Below are 18,862 nucleotides of genomic sequence, written 5' to 3'. Positions count from 1 at the left end.
AACCAAACATCAAGTAGGACATACAGAATGAAAGAAAGGTAAAAAGCCCTGAGGCAAAACCTAGATGAAGAGAAACAGGTTAAAATAAATTGTAAGAGCTAGAGGGACAAGCATTAGATAAAGTTCAGCATTCATAATTAATAATAAGTCTCCGTGTCACGATTTGAGAGGTGGCTGGTGGCACAAAAGAAAGCCTGCTACAGGGGTAGAAGACGTTGGCAAGAGCTTCAGGGCTTCCTGTGTCATCACTGAGGTAGAGGAATACTGACTTGGATTTGCATAGATCAATCCTGCAGAGAAACAGAACTCCCTCCCCACTGCTGAGTAGCATGTTTTCATTCTCACGGAGTCCTCTGTTATCCCTCCAAAGCAATGCTCAGGCTGGAACATCACCCTTCAGAACGTGCTGTCAGAGAAGTAAGCTGCTCATGTCTTAAGAGAAATGGGCCATGGGAGTTCAAACTGGCCCCACTTGTTCTGATTAAAGATGGAGTCTACTATGTTATAATGGTGAACAGTTGGGTAAGAAACACAGAGTCTATCAGAACAAGCTCCAGTCATGGCTAGGGTAAAGTTCATCTTCCAGTAAACATGGGGGACAAAGTTTCTCATGGGGTAATTACTTCTCAGGTGAACACCAGGTATTGGGGTGGGATGGGGTAGGGAACTCAACCTGGAAGGTACTGCAGTTAAAAGTCAACCTTGGAAGAGGGCCAATTGAGACCATCACATCTTAAACCTAGGGCTTGGTCTTCAAGGCTGCAGAATGGATGTGTTTGGCTATTCACTCAGTGAACACAAAGGTCAGAGCCCCCACTGGATAGGGAGGGCTTCTAGAGCTGGGTTCCCACAGCTTAGCTCTGAAGGGGCAGCACCGTCAGCCCTGGAAGGTCCTGTTATCTGGTTCAACCCAGGAGACTGGAACAGATTTGGCATTAGCTGCATCTATTACAATTTCCCCCATCTCAGGATGTCGGTCCCACCTCCACTTGTCTGTGGCACCCTTGCTGAAGTCTTAGCTGGTTTTCCATAGGGCCGAAGGATGGGATCCCTTGCCCAAGAAGAGGGTTGGCCTAAGTCCTTCCTGTGGGATGCATGTTCCCTGTAGCTTCCCAGAACTCCTTGGTGGGACCATGTTGCTCTTCAGTGTGCCTTCCATTCTGGCCTGGTGCCCACTGCTACCATCTACTGGAGTCTCCCAAGGACGTTTCTGATTTGAGTCCGTTCTGAGGAAGCCCATCCTGGCTTTTCCAGGTCCCATTCTGCCCAAGACTGAAGTCCACACAGATTTGCCCTGTCCTGAGTTCCTGTGGACATATGGTTCACCCACTGTGACACCCAGGGTGACCTACTGTCCCAGCTTTACAGGAGATCATCAGGGATCTTCTCAGGGTCAGCCAAGCAGCCATCACCCAGTGAGATCTCAGCTTAATCGAGTCCTAAGTGCTTAGAGAGAAAAGCTATCCAGCTGTGACTAATCCCAAGATGCTAAATTAGTCTACTTGAGGAAAAATAGAGCAGACAGGCTAAGGAGGGATGGAGCAGGTGGGCAGGCAGTTCATCTGGTGAGGGGCGTGTCTGGGACCAGGGTGGGGCAGAAGCTCACTAGTTTAGTTAGTGGAGCTGAGACTAAGTGGCTGGAGACAGCTGGCTGGACAATGGACTTTTCCTTAGATTCTATAGCATTGTTGTTCGATGGCTCTAGTATCTGCATGACTGGCCTGTCATAGAAGTCAAACCTCTGCCTATGTTTGCCAAGGGCAGGATGCGTGTGAAGATCCCCAGAGGCTGCCTGATGGTAAGGAGGCACACTTCTATGTCTGTTCTCATCCAAACCCTTGAGGGTGGCACTGTCATGGTCATCTGATGACAGAGACACCAAGAGATCCGTCTTCTACTCAGACTTTTAGGAGTGTAAGGCGGTGGGTATTTTATAACCAAATTCAGAGGCAGGTGTGGTGGGTATCTGTCCCAGACAAGCCACTGATGAGGGAACAGAGACATCATCCTGGGTCCCACAAGTGACAAGGCAGGGCAGAGAGGGGGCTGGGACCCAAATGCATTGGACTTTCCCAGCATTCTTCTCAGTCAGCGTGAATATCTTACCTGAAACGATATCTACGATGTACTGACAGCCACAGCAAGCTGCCTGGACAGTTATAGACATTTATTTTCCTGTCCCTAAGGCTCTTTCTAGGTGGGCAGTATCATCTCAGTTTACAAGAGAGGATGCTGAGGCGTGGAAGAGTGAGTTCTAGGCATCTGCGGCAGAGCTAGCATTGGGAACACACTCTTCCTTGATGCCAGCCTGAGGCTGAGTGAGGATGCTTAGACGGAAACCCAGTGCTGGACAGTGAGGCAGGATGCAGGGCAGATGGAGGCAAAGGTCCGTAAATGATAGCATCAGGCTCTGCATCTCTCTGCTGTCTCCTCCAGCCAGGCAGCTTACTTTCCCCTTTCCAGGCATCTCCCCCAAGCTTCTGCAGCCTGTGCTCCAGATGTCAGGCTGGGCTAGGATTAGAGATGTCAGAGAGTGCTCTGCAGCTGGGCCACAGTGACTTACTGGGGTAGCTGTGACAAGCAGATGCCCTTTACAAGGTCCACTTTCCGGACCCAGAGGCTGAGCCCTGTGGGTGAGAAGCTGAAAACTCCCCTTGAGCTCCAAGCTGACAGCTGCAGGGCTGGACCTGTTCCAGGCCAGTCCCAGGAAGATGTTTGTTTTTCCTGCATGTTTTTTTTTCAGTGCTGGGGATGGAACTCAGGGACTTGTGCATGCTAGGCAAGCACCTGACCTCTGGTTGACTCACAGCCCTCTTCCTGGCCCTTGAAAGGCAGTGCCAGGCTCCTCAGGCAAGGCCCCTCTGGTGGAACCTACTCCCTCAGCACCCAACTCTCTTCTCCTCAGGAAACCCCTTCCTTAGTTTCCTTTGTCCTGCCCGGCAGCCTGCCCACCAGCCCCCACTCCAACTTCTAACTGTCCAGCACTCCTTCCAGGCTCTGGGGCTGGCGGCATCACCTTCTGCGCACCCACAGGGCCCTGCCCACCCTCTGGTTCCACTCATCTAGCGGGTGGGGTGACCCTCTTTCTGGGAGCTTCCCATCTACTTATCTGAAGGGTTCAGCTCTGGGCTGTCCACAGGCCTTCTGATTTGAATGGAAATGGCCTCCACAGGCTCATGGTGAGTGGCACTATCAGGAGGGGTGGCCTTGTTGGAGTAGGTGTGGTCTTGTTGGAGGAAATGTGGCACTGGGGGTGGACTTTGAGGTTTTAGATGCTCAAGCCAGGCTCAGTGTCTCACTCTTCCTTCCTGCTCCCCGAAGAACTCTCAGACCCTCTCCAGCACCATGTCTATCTGCACCCACCATGCTTCCCACCGTGATGATAACGAACTAAACGTCTGAACTGTAAGTCAGCCCCAATTGAATGTTTTTCCTTTATAAGAGCTGCTGTGGTCTTGGTGTCTCTTCACAGCAATAGAAAGCCTGCCTCAGACACCTTCCTATGAACTCCATCTGCTCAACTCCCAGACAAGCTCAGGATGCATGTCTCCACTCTTACCGATCACCCTGTCTTCCTTTATTTCCTTATCTGGTGTTCCCTCCCCCCGATTTCTTAAAATTTAGTCCTATATTCATGGTATCTAGCTACTGTATGACTCTCAGCCTTGAAGTGCAAGCTCCATAGGGCTGGCACAGCTGTCTAGCCCTCATGTGTCGATGCCACAAATACAGATGTGAATGAGAAATATAGAAATCTCTTTAAAGAAGGGGCCAGATGGCCTCATGGCTTCCCGAGCCTTTGTCCCCCCACTTAGAGCAGCAACAGTTGAAGAGCTGAGAAGGGAGGGAAGGTAGTGACCTGGAGGCCAGCAAGCATGGTGCTCCCATGAATGGGACTACACTGCAGACGGTCAAGACTTGGCCCAAGGCAGGTGCCATAGCAGGGGTGACAGATGGGAGATGGAATGGGATTCTTGAGCTGTCACCTGACACACACGCTTTTGCTTCGACACGAGACACATGCTCTTGCTTCATGCGTCTTTCTCATGTATTCCACACAGTTCCCAGGACCCATTTCACCTGTGGGTAAACTGATGAAAGGGTAAGAACAGGCTGCGGCCACCGGGGTGGCTGGATGGGGCAGGGTGTGCACTGAAGTGGGTGAGGTCTTCCCCACTTCATGTGGCCTCGATGGGAAAGTTGCCTTTGATCTTCAAGGGTCAGGTTATGATGCCTAAAATCGCCGATAGTTAGGCTTGGGGATGAAGAGCTGTGACCTCACAATGTGGAAGGCAGAGACAGGAGAATTAAGAATTTAAGCTTATTCATGGATATCCTAATGAGCTTGAGGCTAACCTAAGCTACATGAGACTTTGTCTCAAAAAATTACGTGTATGTGTGTGTGTACAGGTGTTCATGTGTGTATGTATGTGTATACATATGTGTGTATGCATATGTGTGTGCATGTGTATGTGTATGTAAAAAAGGAAGTAAACACAATCTCCTGATCTGGCTACTTTGGTCCCAGTGTGTGGAATGGTAACAGCACCTTTACATATTTCTGAGTAGCCTGAATTGAACCTTCCCTCAGATGAACAGGAAAACAATGGTCAGAATATGAGTGGGCTGTTTTGCCTTTTTTTCTTTTTAGCAGCTGATTTTTGACACATTAGAGAAATGAATCATTATCATGTAATTGCTTCTCATTTGGAAAGGTGCAAATTAAAAGAAGGCCAATGTTGACGCTCCGGGCCTACAGGAGTCTGCTCATTAAAGCTGCGAAAGAAGCTGTGAAGAGGAGAGGCTTCCTCATGACCTGTTTCCACCACCCACTCAGCTAGTAGGGTTCTAACAGAAGCTGAGGCCGATGAAGGTGATGGTGGTAACAGTAGTCCCGGTGATGGTGGTGATTGTGGTGATGGCAAACATGGTGATGATGGCAGTGATACTTGTCTAGGTTTAGTACTCCTCTGAGATGTATGGCCTTCCAACTGAGAATAGTACTTTGCAGCCACCTCAAAACTAGATGTTGATACACCCAGCAGCAAATTATTCAGGGTTTCTTTGGCTGTTTAGGATCTGTTGTGCTTCATATGAATTGTCCGGTTGTTTTGGTATTTATGGGAGGAATTCTGGTAGCATTTTGATGAGGGCTTCACTGAGTCTGTGGGTTGACCTTCAGAAATTGACCTTTCAAAAGACATTAATTCTGCTACATATGTGAGCATGAGAGGGCTTTCCATCTTCTGGTGTCTCCTTCAGTTTCTCAAGACAGAGCTCACAGCTTTCATTGTAGAGGTCTTTCAACACTAGAGCTAGGTTGATTCCTAGAGTTTTTGAGGTTATTGCTAATAGGATTGATTTCCTGATTCCTTTCACTGAATGTCCATAATTGGTATATAGACAAGCCACTGATTTTAATGTCCATGACTGGTATATAGAGAAGCCACTGATTTTAATGTCCATGATTGATATAGAGATAAGCCGCTGATTTTAATGTCCATGATTGGTATAGAGATAAGCCCCTAATTTTAATGTCCATGATTGGTATAGGGATAAGCCACTGATTTTTTGTATTGGCTTTATCTTCTATTACTTTTTGAAAATGTGTGCATCAGAATCAAGAGTGTTCTGATAATTTTGTACTCAAAATACCATTTTTTTCATCTTTTCACTTTCCATTTCTTTATGTCCTTGTCAATGAGGGTTCTTGCAAATAGAAACTTGCTTCTTAATCTATCCATCCATCCATCCATCCATCCATCCATCCATCCATCCATCCATCCATCCAGTCTATCTATGCCTTTTAACTGGAGACTTAGACCATTACCATTTAAAGTTATTATTGAAAAACACATGCTAATTTCTCCCTTATTCATTTTAGAAATGTTCTAGTTTACTGAGTCAATAACCTTTGGTTCTTTTCTATTTCTTGTTTGTTTATTCATTTCTCCAGTAAAATTTGTTCTTTCCTGAGCTCTTATGATTGTGTACCACTTTCTTCCTCTTCTGTGTATAGTATGGCTTTGAGTATCTTCTGCAGTGATGGCTTGGTGATCATAGATTGCTTAAGTTCATGCATATCAAGGGAGGTCTTTATTTGTCCTTTGAATTTAAAGTTAGTTTTGCTGGGTATAATAATCTTGACTGGCAGTATACTTTCCAGGACTTGAAGCCTATCAGCCTATATTCCCCAGGCCATGGGGTCTGTGCTCAGCTGTCTGCTGTCATCCGAACAGGTCTGTCTTTGTAAGTCACTCACCACTTCTCTCTTGCAGTTCTCCATAGTCTTTCTTTGTTCTGCACTGTTGGTTTTTAACTCTCACATGACATAGAAAGGTTCTTTTCTAGTCATGTCTGTCTGGGGTTCTCAATGCCTCCTGTACCTGTGTATTCATCTCTTTCCTTCAGTTTGGGAATGTCCTGCTATAACATCATTGAGTTCATTATACCTTTCGTCTGTATTGTAGTTCTTTCTTCTACGTGGCAGAGTCATAGGTATGGTGTCTTAATTGTATCCCGTGGTTCCTTAATGGTCTTGTTATCTCAATTACTATCTCAGTGTCACAATTCCTCACCTTTTCTTCAGCTCCTTAACCTTTCCCTCTGCCTGATCTAGTCTCTGGGGATGTTTTCCATGGTGTCTGGGCTCTACTGAGCATTTCATTACCAAGATGTCTTCTTTGTTGTTAGAATAGGCCAGGCAGAGGAGAGAGAGAAAGAGAGAGAGAGAGAGAGAGAGAGAGAGAGAGAGAGAGAGAGAGAGAGAGACTGTGTCCTGTGTGTGAGCTACCACCTGAGGTGATGTTGGTATCTGAGTGCCATGCATGCTACTGGAGCCATGCCAATCTGAATGGCCTGCACCGTCACCTGGGGCCATGGTGACATCCAGACCCAGACTGCTTCTGAGAGACATGTCTGGGTCCGTGGTCCTACTGAAAACAGGGTCTGTGTTGAAGTCCATGGAACATATTGCCACTGGGGACATGCAGAGGTCCAGGGTCTGGGCCACAACCTATGGCCTTGTTGGAGTCTGGTGGTCATGCTGTAGCTGGGATCATACAGATCTGAGTGGCCTGTGCTACTATCCAGGACCATGGTTTCATCTGTAGCCAAGGGCCATGTCTGAGTCTGTAGCCCTATAGCACCCAGTGTCTGTATTAATGTCCATGGCTCCTGTTGCCATGAGGGCCATGCTGATTCCTGGGTTTGGGCTGCCACCTGGGGCCATGTTGGTGTCTGAGGGACACTGTGGAATCTGGGTGACCTGCGCTGCCACCTGGGGCCATAGTGTTGTCTGGACCCAGGCTGCTGCCGAGGACCATGTCTGGGTCTGTAGTCCTACCACAGCCAGAATCTGTGTTGAAGTCCATGGCCCATGTTACCACCATGGGCTGTGTGGATGCCCAGGATCAGGTCAGCCACCTGAGTCTATGCTGGTGGACAAGGGTTATGCTGTAGCTGGGGCCATGCAGATCTGAGTGGCCTGCCTGTGCTGCTACCCAATGCCATGGTAATGTCTAGGCCAGAGCTGCAGCTGAGGGCATGTTGCGGTCCATGACCCTACTGCAGCCAGGGTCCGTGTTGATGTCAGAGGTGCCTGTTACCATCGAAGGCCATGTGGATACCTGAGATCTGGGGCCATGTTAGTGTCCAAAGGCCATGCTACAACTGGGTCTGTGTCCATCTGAATGGTCTGCACTGCCACCTGGGACAATGGTGACCTGGTTGCTGCCGAGGACCATGTATGGGTCTGTGGTCTTACTGTAGCCAGGGTCTGTGTTGAAATCTGAGGCACATGTTGCCCCCAAAGGTTACATGAATACCTGGGGTCAGGGCCAAAACCTGTGGCCTTGTTGGTGTTCAGGGGCTTTGTGGCCACCAGATCCATCTTGATCTGAGTGACCTGTGCTTCCACTCAGAGCCAGGATGTCTTCAGGCCAAAGCTGCTGCCAAAGGCCATGTTTGGGTCTGTGGTCCTGCTGCACTGGGGTCTGAGTTGATGTCTGTGGCCTGTGTCACCTCAGGGGACACAGGAACCATGCATGATGAAATCAGAGGGCCATGCTGAGTCAGCCCTGCCTTTGGCTGGTCTTGGGATAGCTGATCCTGCCCCTTGCTGGACACTACAGCAAAACGGCTGGTCCCAACCCTCTCTGGAGAGCCCTCCCTGAACCCCCACACTGGGAGAGATGGCCCCACCCCTCACCATAGGTGAGGGAGAATTGACCCTGATGTCATGAGTGTAGGGGAGCTGGCTCCACCCCTCACCTGACGGGGCAGCCCCAGTGGCCTGGGCTGACCAGCTCAGTTACCACACAGGCCCACAGAATCTGCTAGAGCTCATGAAGGGACTAGTTCTGTGGATCTCCATGACTCAGGGTCGACATGGGATATCCCAGAGGAGTTTTAGTGAGGATCCAGTGATCATGGTGTACCAGAAACCAGAGGCCTTGAACCAGACCAATGACTCATTGCAACATTTGCAAGTAAAGCTGATTAGACAAAAGGGTATGCTGTGTGACACACTGTGGCTCCCAATGACACCAGGATGAATGAGGAGGTGTTGGAGAGGTGGGAAAGATGGAGGAGCGAAGAGGTTTTGTTGTAGTTATTGTTTGTTTGTTTGCTTGTTTTGTTTTGTTTTGATCTTTTGGGGGAACACTGCAGGGATGAGGGGAGGATGGGGGGGACTGGGAGGTGAGTGAAACTAGGGTGCATGATGAGAAATTTCTACAGATTCAGTAAAGAAATTATGTCAAATAACAACAACAAAAATCCAATCAATCAACCAATCAATCGATCATCAATCACCCAGGCTTAGCCATTAGAACTGAGAGCTTTTTTTTAAAAAAAAAGAAAGCAACTGCTCGTGATTTCTTCTGAAGACAAGCCTTTCTGAAGAGAGCTTGGCAGAAAATCATAAAGCACACAGCCGCGTGTTCCGACTCAACTCTCAGACAGCAAGCTCCCTAATTAACTCTACCCATGGCTGTGGGGGAAAGATAAGAAGGAAAACTGAGCAGCCACAGACTCAAAGGAGAATGGCAGTGGGGTGGGGAGAGGGTGGTCAGACGCAGAGTCAGGCAAATTCCGGCTGTGCCCTGTCCATGCTGCATGTGGTGCAGACTATGAAAGACCACTTGGTTGACTGAGCTCTCCTACTCATCAGGAGTGAAAATGGAAGTCTCCTGTGCAGAGATGCTGTGGTCATAGGGATGGATGCACGTGGCAATGCTCCTGGTGGAGCAGGTGCTCAGCTGCAGGAAGCTAATGGGAGCTCTGTAGGCTCCCTGGTCTTCCTAGACACGTGGAACATGCGCCGTGACCTCACTGAGCAGCTTGTCCACATGCCTCTGTCACCCTGGATGGCAGAAGTCTTTTATTTCCAAGGGGTACCTGCTGTGTGCCTATACTGCCTGAGCTGACCAAGTGCTTTCTTGGCATCACAGTGGACAGATTAGTTTCCCGTGGCTGCTGTAACAAATGAAGATAAATGTGGTCACTTACTAAAACAGGAAATTGTCATTCCCAGACCTGGAGGCTGGAAGCTTGGGATTGGGCAGTGCCTTGTTCCTGCCAAAGCCTCTGGGGGAGAATCAGCTCTGTGCTTCTTGGAACGCTCCTTCCTGGTGACTCCTGGTCTTTCAAGCTGATCATATCTCAAGATCCTTAACTGTTCGAAAAGGCCTTATTTCTAGGCAGTGTCGCATTCTAAGGACCCAGTTAGATTTGAATCTTGGCAGATATTCAATCCACCACAAGAGAGGAACTTGTGATGGTTTAAATAGGAAAATGTCTCCTACCTACAGAACTCATGTGTTGAATAGTTGGTCCCCAAATGGCAGTTCTCTCTCTCTCTCTCTCTCTCTCTCTCTCTCTCTCTCTCTCTCTCTCTCTCTGTATGAACTTAAGGACATAGGGCATAGTCACCGGAAGATGTAGGTCTCAGTGAGTGTGCCTTGAAGGTTATATACCTACTCTCAGTCTCCCTGGCCCTGCTCCACTTCCCATTTGCCCTGAGGTGAACAGCCTCTTTCTGCTCAGTCCTACCTCTGTGACCTTCTGGCCCATCATGGTCCGGCCATTGACAGAACTGAGCACTGTTACTGGAAACCCTGAGCCAAGCTCAATCTTTCCTCCTCGATGTCACTCCAAGTAACTTAACCTCTGATTAAACAGAGCATGAACCTGGCACTGTGCTGACTTGAGGAGCAACTTGTGGGCATCGTCTGTGGGGAGTTCAGGGCCCCGGAGCTCCTGTGCTAACAGGGAGCAAGAAGCCTTGCCTCTAGGGTTGTTTGAGATGATGGAAGAAGGCAGTTTTAACAGCATGGCTGGAACTGGCAGATCTGGTGACAGTGTCTAGGGGCTTCCAGATTCAGGGGGGTTAAGTAGGCTGGGCTGGTTGCTTAGCAACTTCCAGAAGTGTGGAGGTGCCATTCTCAGGCCAGTGGGGTCTGAGGGTGGTAGTAGGTGTTCAAACCTGAAGAGGGACCTCAAAGGTGGCCATTTAACTAGAGAACACTTCACCTGGTCACACCCCCTTCTGTTTTCGGGGAGGGAAACAGACCTAAAGAGAGCCAAGGCTTTGCCTAAGTTCCTGTGGCATCGGACCCAGTTGCAGCAAACTTGTAAGAGCACAGAGCCACGGGCCAGTAAGAGATGGCATCTCTGTGTCTTGGTTAGGAATTAGGACTCAGGATTAATCAATGAAGGTTGGAGGGTCAGCTCAAGGTCAATTCACCCAAAGCCAAAGAAGGAAAATGCATTTTGGAAGAAAATGCATTAGTGAAAAAAACCAGGCGTAGCATGTAGGTATCTCTTGGGATGGGAACCTCTGAAGGTCAATCTCGTTTTCCAAACCAAGGAATCAAATACGCTAAATGTGTGGACATGCCCCTCTCTAGTAAATCCTGTTGCTTGTTACATGTATAGCTCTGTTTTAAACCACATAGTGCTTCAGAGAAAGGGGCACATGAACTCCTACCATGTAGAAACCATGTCCTCTCATCCATGCCTTCTCTCTCCCAGGTAACCTTTGACTACAGCAATGAAATGAAGCAGAAGGGATAAATGCAAAATTCACTCTTCAGACAGAATGAGGAACTGCATGAAAACGTGTAAAAACCCTGCAACCCCTTCATTCTATTTCACATGGTTCTGAACCCTCACAGGAAAGTGAAAGCCAAACGTGCTATACATTGTGGAAGGTGTTCTGCCTTTTGGTAGCTTAATCTTGACTTGTGATGAACGTTCTGGTCAGTGCAATGCTTTGCTTTACCCACCTCTAATGATAAAGGGCACCATCCCTGGGGATCATGGTCATGTGCCAATGACCAAGGCATTCATGGCTATAACACTGTCCTGTGTTCTCCCCCATAGTTTTCTGACTACCAAATATTCTTCAAATTACCCTTTTGAGAAGGGATCACCCACACAGGTGTCCACCCATACATTAGCCTAAGCTATCACAGATAAGTTCTGTGACCTCCAACCCTGGGCAAGAAGAGTCTAATCTTCCTTTATCTCACAAGACTGGCAGAAGATGAAGCATGGTTATCCACCTGAAGGATTTGGATCAATCCCATTAACACAAAAAGCTTGCTGAGTCTTAGCTCTTACATTATCACATTCATTATGACCATATCTGGCTGCTGAGTTGGAATACATTTTTCTCATATAGAATGGCCATGTTTTAAAGGTTTCTGCTATGTATATGGGCTGAATCATGTCCTCAGAGGATGTGCTGATGTCTATCTCTAGTACCTGTGACAGTGGCCCTGTTTGGAAGAAGGGTCTATAAAGGCATGGCCAAGTTAAGCTGAGGCCGTAGTCAAATCATATGTGGCTGACACCTATTAATTGGTGTCCTTATGAGGATAAGGATTAGGAGGCACCATGGACACCTGTCACAGCCAAGGAGCACTGAGGACGGTGGCGGCCAGCATGGGCCATGGTAGGTCTGTGGGAACTTCTTTCCTGCAGCCTTGAAGGGAGTGTGGCCCTGACTACACCCCTATACCTAGGTCTAGGACTTCTATCCCAGGCACCCAGTTTGTGGTAAACTGTTCTGGCAGCCATAGAAATGGATACAATCACTTTGGGCAAGAAGACAATAAGAGTTCTGAACAGAAATAGAACCAAGAGGAGACATGGTGGTATTTTAAAACTAAGAAGCATGGAGGGGTGTTGAAGTAGTGTGTTATGGTTTGTGTCTCGATTGACCTTTAAAGAGTCCAAGTCTTAAATTGTTTCATTCTTAGTAGCACATGGGAAACTGTGGAAGCTTCAGGGTGGTGCTCTGTGAGCCTCTGTCTTGCTGAGTCCTCTAGCCTTGCCCTCAGATCAGAGAGGAGACCATTCACACAATGGTTCTTTAAGTTCAGTTGACTGCCCTGCCTTGGGGACCATCTTCTCCCAGGCCCTGGAGCAGCTACAACTTCACATTGCTGTCTTAGCATTCACAAGCTGAATTCAGAAGGCTCATGTCACAGGGACCTTTCTACAAGTCCCTGTGTGGACATGGGCAGGAGGCTGGGTTTCCATTTCTAGAAGGGGCTACTATTAATAACACATGCCAATGACTCGAGAGGTAAGCCTCGCCCTCATTTAAATTCATTGATATGTCCTTGGCAATGACAGCTAATTTTGTATTATGTGGGCTTGTCTTTTAAGAATCATGACCACATACTGGTTTAGTGTCAAGATGTGTCTCAGTTTATAGCTCTAATTGTATGAGTGTATATGTACTGCTTTTCTAGCCAATAATTTTTGCTTTGTCATGAAGACTAGAAATTAATTTTCCTGTCACTCTGCTTTGGACATAATTTCCTCACTCCTCAGGGGACAGAGTCACCTGATTTGAATCCCATCTAAACCACTTAGTTCAGTTGTGAGAAAGCCAAAACCATGCATGGGAGTCTGTCTGCCTGCCTCTTTCTCCCTTTCCCTCCCTTTCTCTCCTTCTCTCTGCCTCTCTCTATCTCTCTCTCTGTCTCTCTCTCTCCTTTTATCTCTCATTTGTTCCTACACCTGTTCATTATTCAACAGGTAGGAATGTCTGGGGTCATATACACACTAGCCACTGTTCAGGAGACTTGTATCTGTCGGCTCATGACCTAGTGGTGGTGGAATCTATTAGCAGGGCCAGAGCTCTTGTTCTGCTTTTGAACCCCAAACAAGGTGCTGGAGGCCATGTAGCTGCTGGTTGAATTTCAACCCAGCGTGGTTGAAATTCGCTCCCATCCACTGTGTACTACTGTGTTATGTTAGGGGTCAGAGCCCAGACTTGACTAACTGCAAGATCCTGGAACAAACCTCACAGATACACAGAATGAGAAGAGATAACGTATGAACACTGTTCAGAAGAATCTAGAATACTAGCCATGTAGCAGCCATTAGTCCTGGCCCCTCCCCCTTCTGGAAACCCTTTGAAAGTGATTGCCACGGGTCTGACTCTCCAAGAGCTTCCTCAGGTCAGAAATAACACCTTCCCACTTCCTCCTCTGTAGATGGGAGGAGGGCATGGCTGGCACTCTGTTTTATCTTCTCATGTGCCTCTGTCCCCATCTCCTTACTTTAGATGCTCCTATAGTGTCTACAAGAGCTTGGTTGAGATGTTAGTCCCTCTGTGGAACTCTGGCCTGTGTACCTGGAGGGCTCCTGTATCTGTCCTTCACCCACTACTCAGGTAATTTCTACCTGCAGGAAAGGCTCCACAGGGCCAAGGCGTTATGACAAGTAGATGAGACCCCTTTTCATACCCGACAGGAGCTAAGTGGCCACCTGGTACATCCTCTGGGGCCAGCCCCATCATCTGGGGTGCTCGCCGCCATCCTAATTCCCACCCTCAAAGACCATCCTCCCTCTGGGTACCTCTGTCCTCTCCACTAAGGCCACATCTCCCTTCCAGGTGTCAGGCCCTCATGACAGCCTTCAGACTGGAAATGATGTGTAGAGATCATCTGTCCTTCAAAGCAAGGCTTTCAAGTGCTTTGTTGATGAGATTCTCTGAGCTGCCTTGGGGCCGCACACACACATAAAATATGTAGAAGGAAACTGCTGTCTTTGTGTTTTCTCTTTCCCTCTGCCTGACTTCAACGCCCTGTCAGGTTTCCTTAAATTGATTGCTCAGGAGAGAAGCTGTCTGGGGAAAACTATTGTGTTCCCTCCTGGGAGGATAATTCCAGCAGGTCCCTGGTTTACTGCCATTTCCTTATGGGGAGGGCATATTGGGGGGATCTCGGCCATTTATCCCTCACTGTCCTCATTCCTCACTTTCCCAGAGAGCTCCTCCTGGGATGGGCTCTGCCCTGAAGGCTTAGGTAGATGGTGAAGCTCTCTCAGTCCAGACTTCCCTTAGATAGGTAATCTCCCCGAGGCCGTGGGCTGGGCACTGTCAATGTGAGTTGATTGTGGTCCTAGAACCAGTCCATCTAGTGGCTGAGATCATTGCTTGCTAGAGAGGCATGGCTGCTGAGTGAACACAGGGTTTGGGGGTGAAGGGTCAGGACTGAGAGCTTATCTGTGCTTGTAGGGTGCAGGTGATTTCCCTGGAGGGAGCCCATGGACACCTGTGTGGAGCTGAGCCTTTCACACCCGGAGACATGAAAGCTCTCCCATCAATAATAAGTGTGACGGCTTGGGGATCTGAATTTAAGAGCCAAAGCAGAACGCCAGTCCCTGACTTCTGAGTAGGGACGATGCCTGAAGCAGGAACTGATGGAAGCTACGAAAATCAGCATTCTTCAGAGTCACCTTCAGCTGAGAAGGTCTGTCAGAGGGACATGGGTGACAAAACTGTGTCTTGTGTAGACACATGCAGAGTAGAATTGTGGAGATGGAGGTTAACCTCATCCTGGGAAGAAGAATGTGGAAGCCCCCCTCCTCGTATCCAGAATTTTCGGTGTAGGCCTCTTTTCCTCTGAGTAATTAAAAAAAAATGACATTTATGTATGTGTGGACACATATGTGGAGATCAGAGGACAACTGGTGGGGTTGGTTCTCTCCTTCTACCATGTGGGTCCCAGGGATCTAACCCAGATCCTCAGACTTGGTGGTAAACGCTTTTAGACACTGAGCCATCTAAGTAGTTTTTAACCTTGTAGGTCAGTCTCAGAATGAATCTAATTCTACTCAAGTTTTAGCAAACAGCTAATGCTCACCAGGCAGGTACGGATGCAAGTGTTAAGATCATGGTTCTTAGGATAAGACAGAGAAGGTCCAAACCCATCATTTCTCAGCTCTGTGATGCAGAAAATCAATCTGAACTGCTTCCCCTTCAGTCTATAGATTGAGAATAAGGCTAGTTTGGAAAGAAAGAATTTGGCGGCTCACCTTTAACCCATTTTCTATTCCTGGGATAGGAAGAGTGAAACCAAAAGGGGAAAAAAAAATGACCTGGTCGTTTCTCCACTCAACATGCCAATCCTACCTCAGGGTGGTACTGACGAGCAGGAAGGCAAGAGAGCGTCCTACATGCTCAGCACTGTTTGCAGGAGGCACCTGGTCTAAGATTAGCAGGTAGCTCAGGGATGGCCCACAGGAGAGGTCAGGGCAGTTCCTGGTCCTCAGTGGTAGGAGGCATGGAGGTCCTCCTGTTCACAGATGAGCACTAGGGAAACCAGGAATGCTAAACATGCAGGGTTGTCTCTTCAAAGGGAGAGATGTATAACCGGTTCGCTGCCCAGAAGGCTGGGAAGAGAGATGTTAAAAGCCTGGTGACCTCTGTACCATCTGTATGGCCAGACCTCATGGGCTCCCACAGATTCTTACATTTACCTCAGTCAGTCTATAGCTATCTTCTCTCTGTCTGCAGATCCTTATCTTGAACTTTGTTTACCACAAGCCCACTTTCTCAGTTAATCTCTATAATCTATAGAACCTGTCTTTATGGAAGATGTCACTTGTACTTTACAAGAGTTTCAATGTAAGCATGTCTTAAGCTTTGCTATACACATAGGATTGTGTTAATTATCATCAAGAAGCTTTTTTTCCAAATTGTGCTATGCTTAAATATGCCTGAAATAAATGAGCTGGTGTCAGACTCTTGAAGTTTGAACACACACTGGCTACTGAGTTCTGTCGAATGGGACTTCCTCCCTGCCTCATGTGAACTGACACTCTGCTGGTCATGGTGTCTGCAGAGACTCTTCCTGTGTAAGTGACAGGACAACAGTGCCTGTCTTTTCTAGAGCCCTCATGTGGACCAAGGTGCACCCTCAGATGGTTGGGGAAAGATGGGCATCTGTCTTGATGTGCTAATTACATTCCCACGGTATTTTTGGGGGGTCGAAACATTTAGAAACAGGGCCTAGCCCACAGTCAGCACTCTACAGATGCTGCTGTCCACACCTCAGGTCTCTAGGTGGTGGCAGCATGCAGGGGTGTTTCTCCTTCTGACAGTCTGCTGCCCTGCCAGGCAGGTACCTGTCTTAGTTAGGGTTTCTATTACTGTGATAAAACACCATGACCAAAAGCAACTTGGGAAAGATAGTGTTTGTTTCAGCTTACAGATCTGAGGTCACACTCCATCACCGAGAGAAGGCAGGGCAGGAACCTGGAGGCAGGAGCTCATTCAGGCACCATGGAGGAGTGCTGCTTCCTGGCTTGCTCCTTATGGCTTGCTTAGTCTGCTTTCTTATAGCACCCAGGACCAGTGGCCCAGGGGAGGTGCCACCCACAGTGGGATAGGCCCTCCCACATCAATTATCAATCAGGAAAATACATCACCACAGGCTTATTTGCAGGTCAATGTGGTGGGGGGCATTTTCTCAATTGTGAGTCCCTCTTCCAGAATGACTCTAGTGTATGTCAAGTGGACATGAGTCTAGTCTGCACAATGTCTCCTTTGTCCTCGAGCCATTCTGAAGCCCTGCTTTCATGGTGAGGGATATGTGCATGTGTTGGTGTGCGTGGCATTTCCACGATCATTTCAAGTCCCCCTCAGCCATCTCATCACAGTTCCCTGGCACTCGGGATGGGGACAAATGCATTCCATTCAACAATCACAAATAGGAACCAACATGGTGTCTGAAAGTAAGCAGCACTAGATGAGACAGAAGTTTAATTCCATTTGCTTTGCTCGAAATCTAATAGGCAGGTGTCACCTTGACTGATTAATGAGATTCTGGGATCATCTTGCACACCAGGCAATATACAACTGACTGAGCACCAGCCCCACAATTTAGTCTTCATCAACATAGAGAAAAAAGCAAAGCAAGGCTATGAACACCCCCTCAGGAAGAGAGGGTGCAACCCCATTGGATGACGCCCTAAACCTACCTCTCAGCACCAGTGTTAGGGAGGCTCTAGCTGGACACATCTACGAGGCCAGGAAAATGGTAAGGCCTTCAACAACACCCCATCTTACAGACAAGGAAACTGAGGCACGAGAAGAACCAACTTTCCCAGTTGATGGCTCCACAGTCAGCAGGCACTGGGCAAGATGGTGGATAGGGGCTGGGTTCCCCTGCTCCTGAGTGACAATAGCCTTCTCTAGAGCTGCCAGGAACCCCGAGGGAGTTTACTCTCAAGTTCCTGGAGTGCAGCTGATCAGCAGTGACTCATCCATCCTAGCCACCATTATCAGTGAACTGCCTCAGTACCTGTGCCTTCTCTGAGGCACAGATGTACCTTGATTATCTTTGATTCCTCACAAGTCGGTCCTAAGCCTGGCACACAGCATCCCAGGTTCGTCATTATTGGGCTCTTGGACATTACCATCGGCAGGTGTGTCAATTAGCATGTATCTATCTGCCCTTTGTGGGCAGCATGAAGGCAGCCCACTGCACTCCAGTAAGGTCTAAAGCTGGAGCACACCCTTTCCCCCCATTAGGCTTTGCTTTTTCCTGGGCCTGAAGTTCCCCACCAGTCAAGGAGATATCTGAGCTGTACCCTAGTTCCCCAGGCCAGGCATAACACAAGAGGGTGTCTTACCTGGGCCGCTGCAGAATGAGGCGATGATGGCCAAGATGCACACAATGCTTAGGTAAGGGACCCATGGCGCTTGGTCCTGCAGGAAAAGGGCAATGTGAACATTCAAGGAGCAGCAGGATGTCTAGGGGACCTGCATTTTCCTGACTCCATCTGTGTGACAGGCCATTTCATATCCTTGAGCCTCAATTGCTGCAAAGTGCAACTGTCAGAGTCAATCTGTCCTCTGATTTCCCAGATGTGGGAAATGAGATGAAGCCTACAGAGTCCCACAGGCCTCAGTATGCCAGAAGTGGTAAGTGTATATGTAACAGCGATTGAATCCTTGGTTTAAAGCAAAGCGTCGGAGACAATGTTCGGGTATTGTTACACTGAAATTTCTCTCAGTTATCATTCTGTATAAAGCACCATGTTTACACTCCTGCCGTTCCATGAGTGTGGAGGGCTGACTCATTCCTGGAATGTCCAGAGGGTCTGCCGCTCATCTATAGGCAGATGCTGAGGGAGCTCCGAGGCCCTGTTGTGTGGGACTTAGATTGGGGGATGCTTGAGGCAGAAGAAAGATAGACCCCAGAGCAGATTCCACTCCCTCTCCCAGAACCTCAGAGGGACTCAGAGGGACACTGCCAAGCCACCCAGCTCAGGACCACTATGTGTCTGGATATGGGGAAATGCCAGCTCAGGCAACACACTGTCCCCCAAGGAGGAGCCAGCTCAGCACCACCTCTGAAGGACAGGCTTCTGACATCACCACACCACTCTTGCCTCATTCTGGAACTGTTTGGAACATTAGGATATCTGGCTGATGACCAAGATGCCCAACTTTCAATGTTAAAATGTATTCCTGAAAATAATACCAAGACTTATCAGCCCAGTACGCGCTTGATGAATCCAGGTTGCTCCGAGCAGGGTAGGGAGCAGGGGC

The 18,862-nt window shown here is 48.3% G+C and overlaps 1 protein-coding gene across 13 annotated transcripts in view; it reads right to left on the bottom strand.

Annotated features, from left to right (window-relative positions):
- The window catches only part of Slc2a9 (solute carrier family 2 member 9), a 155,785-nt gene that overhangs the window by 19,562 nt on the left and 117,361 nt on the right, over nucleotides 1-18,862 (bottom strand). For all 13 annotated transcript variants that reach the window (XM_042285917.2, XM_076545667.1, XM_042285920.2 and 10 more), the window contains one exon: nucleotides 17,941-18,016. In XM_042285917.2, the coding sequence (XP_042141851.1) occupies nucleotides 17,941-18,016 (76 nt within the window). The remainder of the gene's footprint in view (nucleotides 1-17,940; nucleotides 18,017-18,862) is intronic.

The sequence above is a fragment of the Peromyscus maniculatus genome, chromosome 10 (assembly GCF_049852395.1).
Source record: "Peromyscus maniculatus bairdii isolate BWxNUB_F1_BW_parent chromosome 10, HU_Pman_BW_mat_3.1, whole genome shotgun sequence".
NCBI classification, from domain to species: domain Eukaryota; kingdom Metazoa; phylum Chordata; class Mammalia; order Rodentia; family Cricetidae; genus Peromyscus; species Peromyscus maniculatus.
Note: the sequence above shows the minus strand (reverse complement) of the source record. Positions and strands in the feature narration are given on the sequence as shown.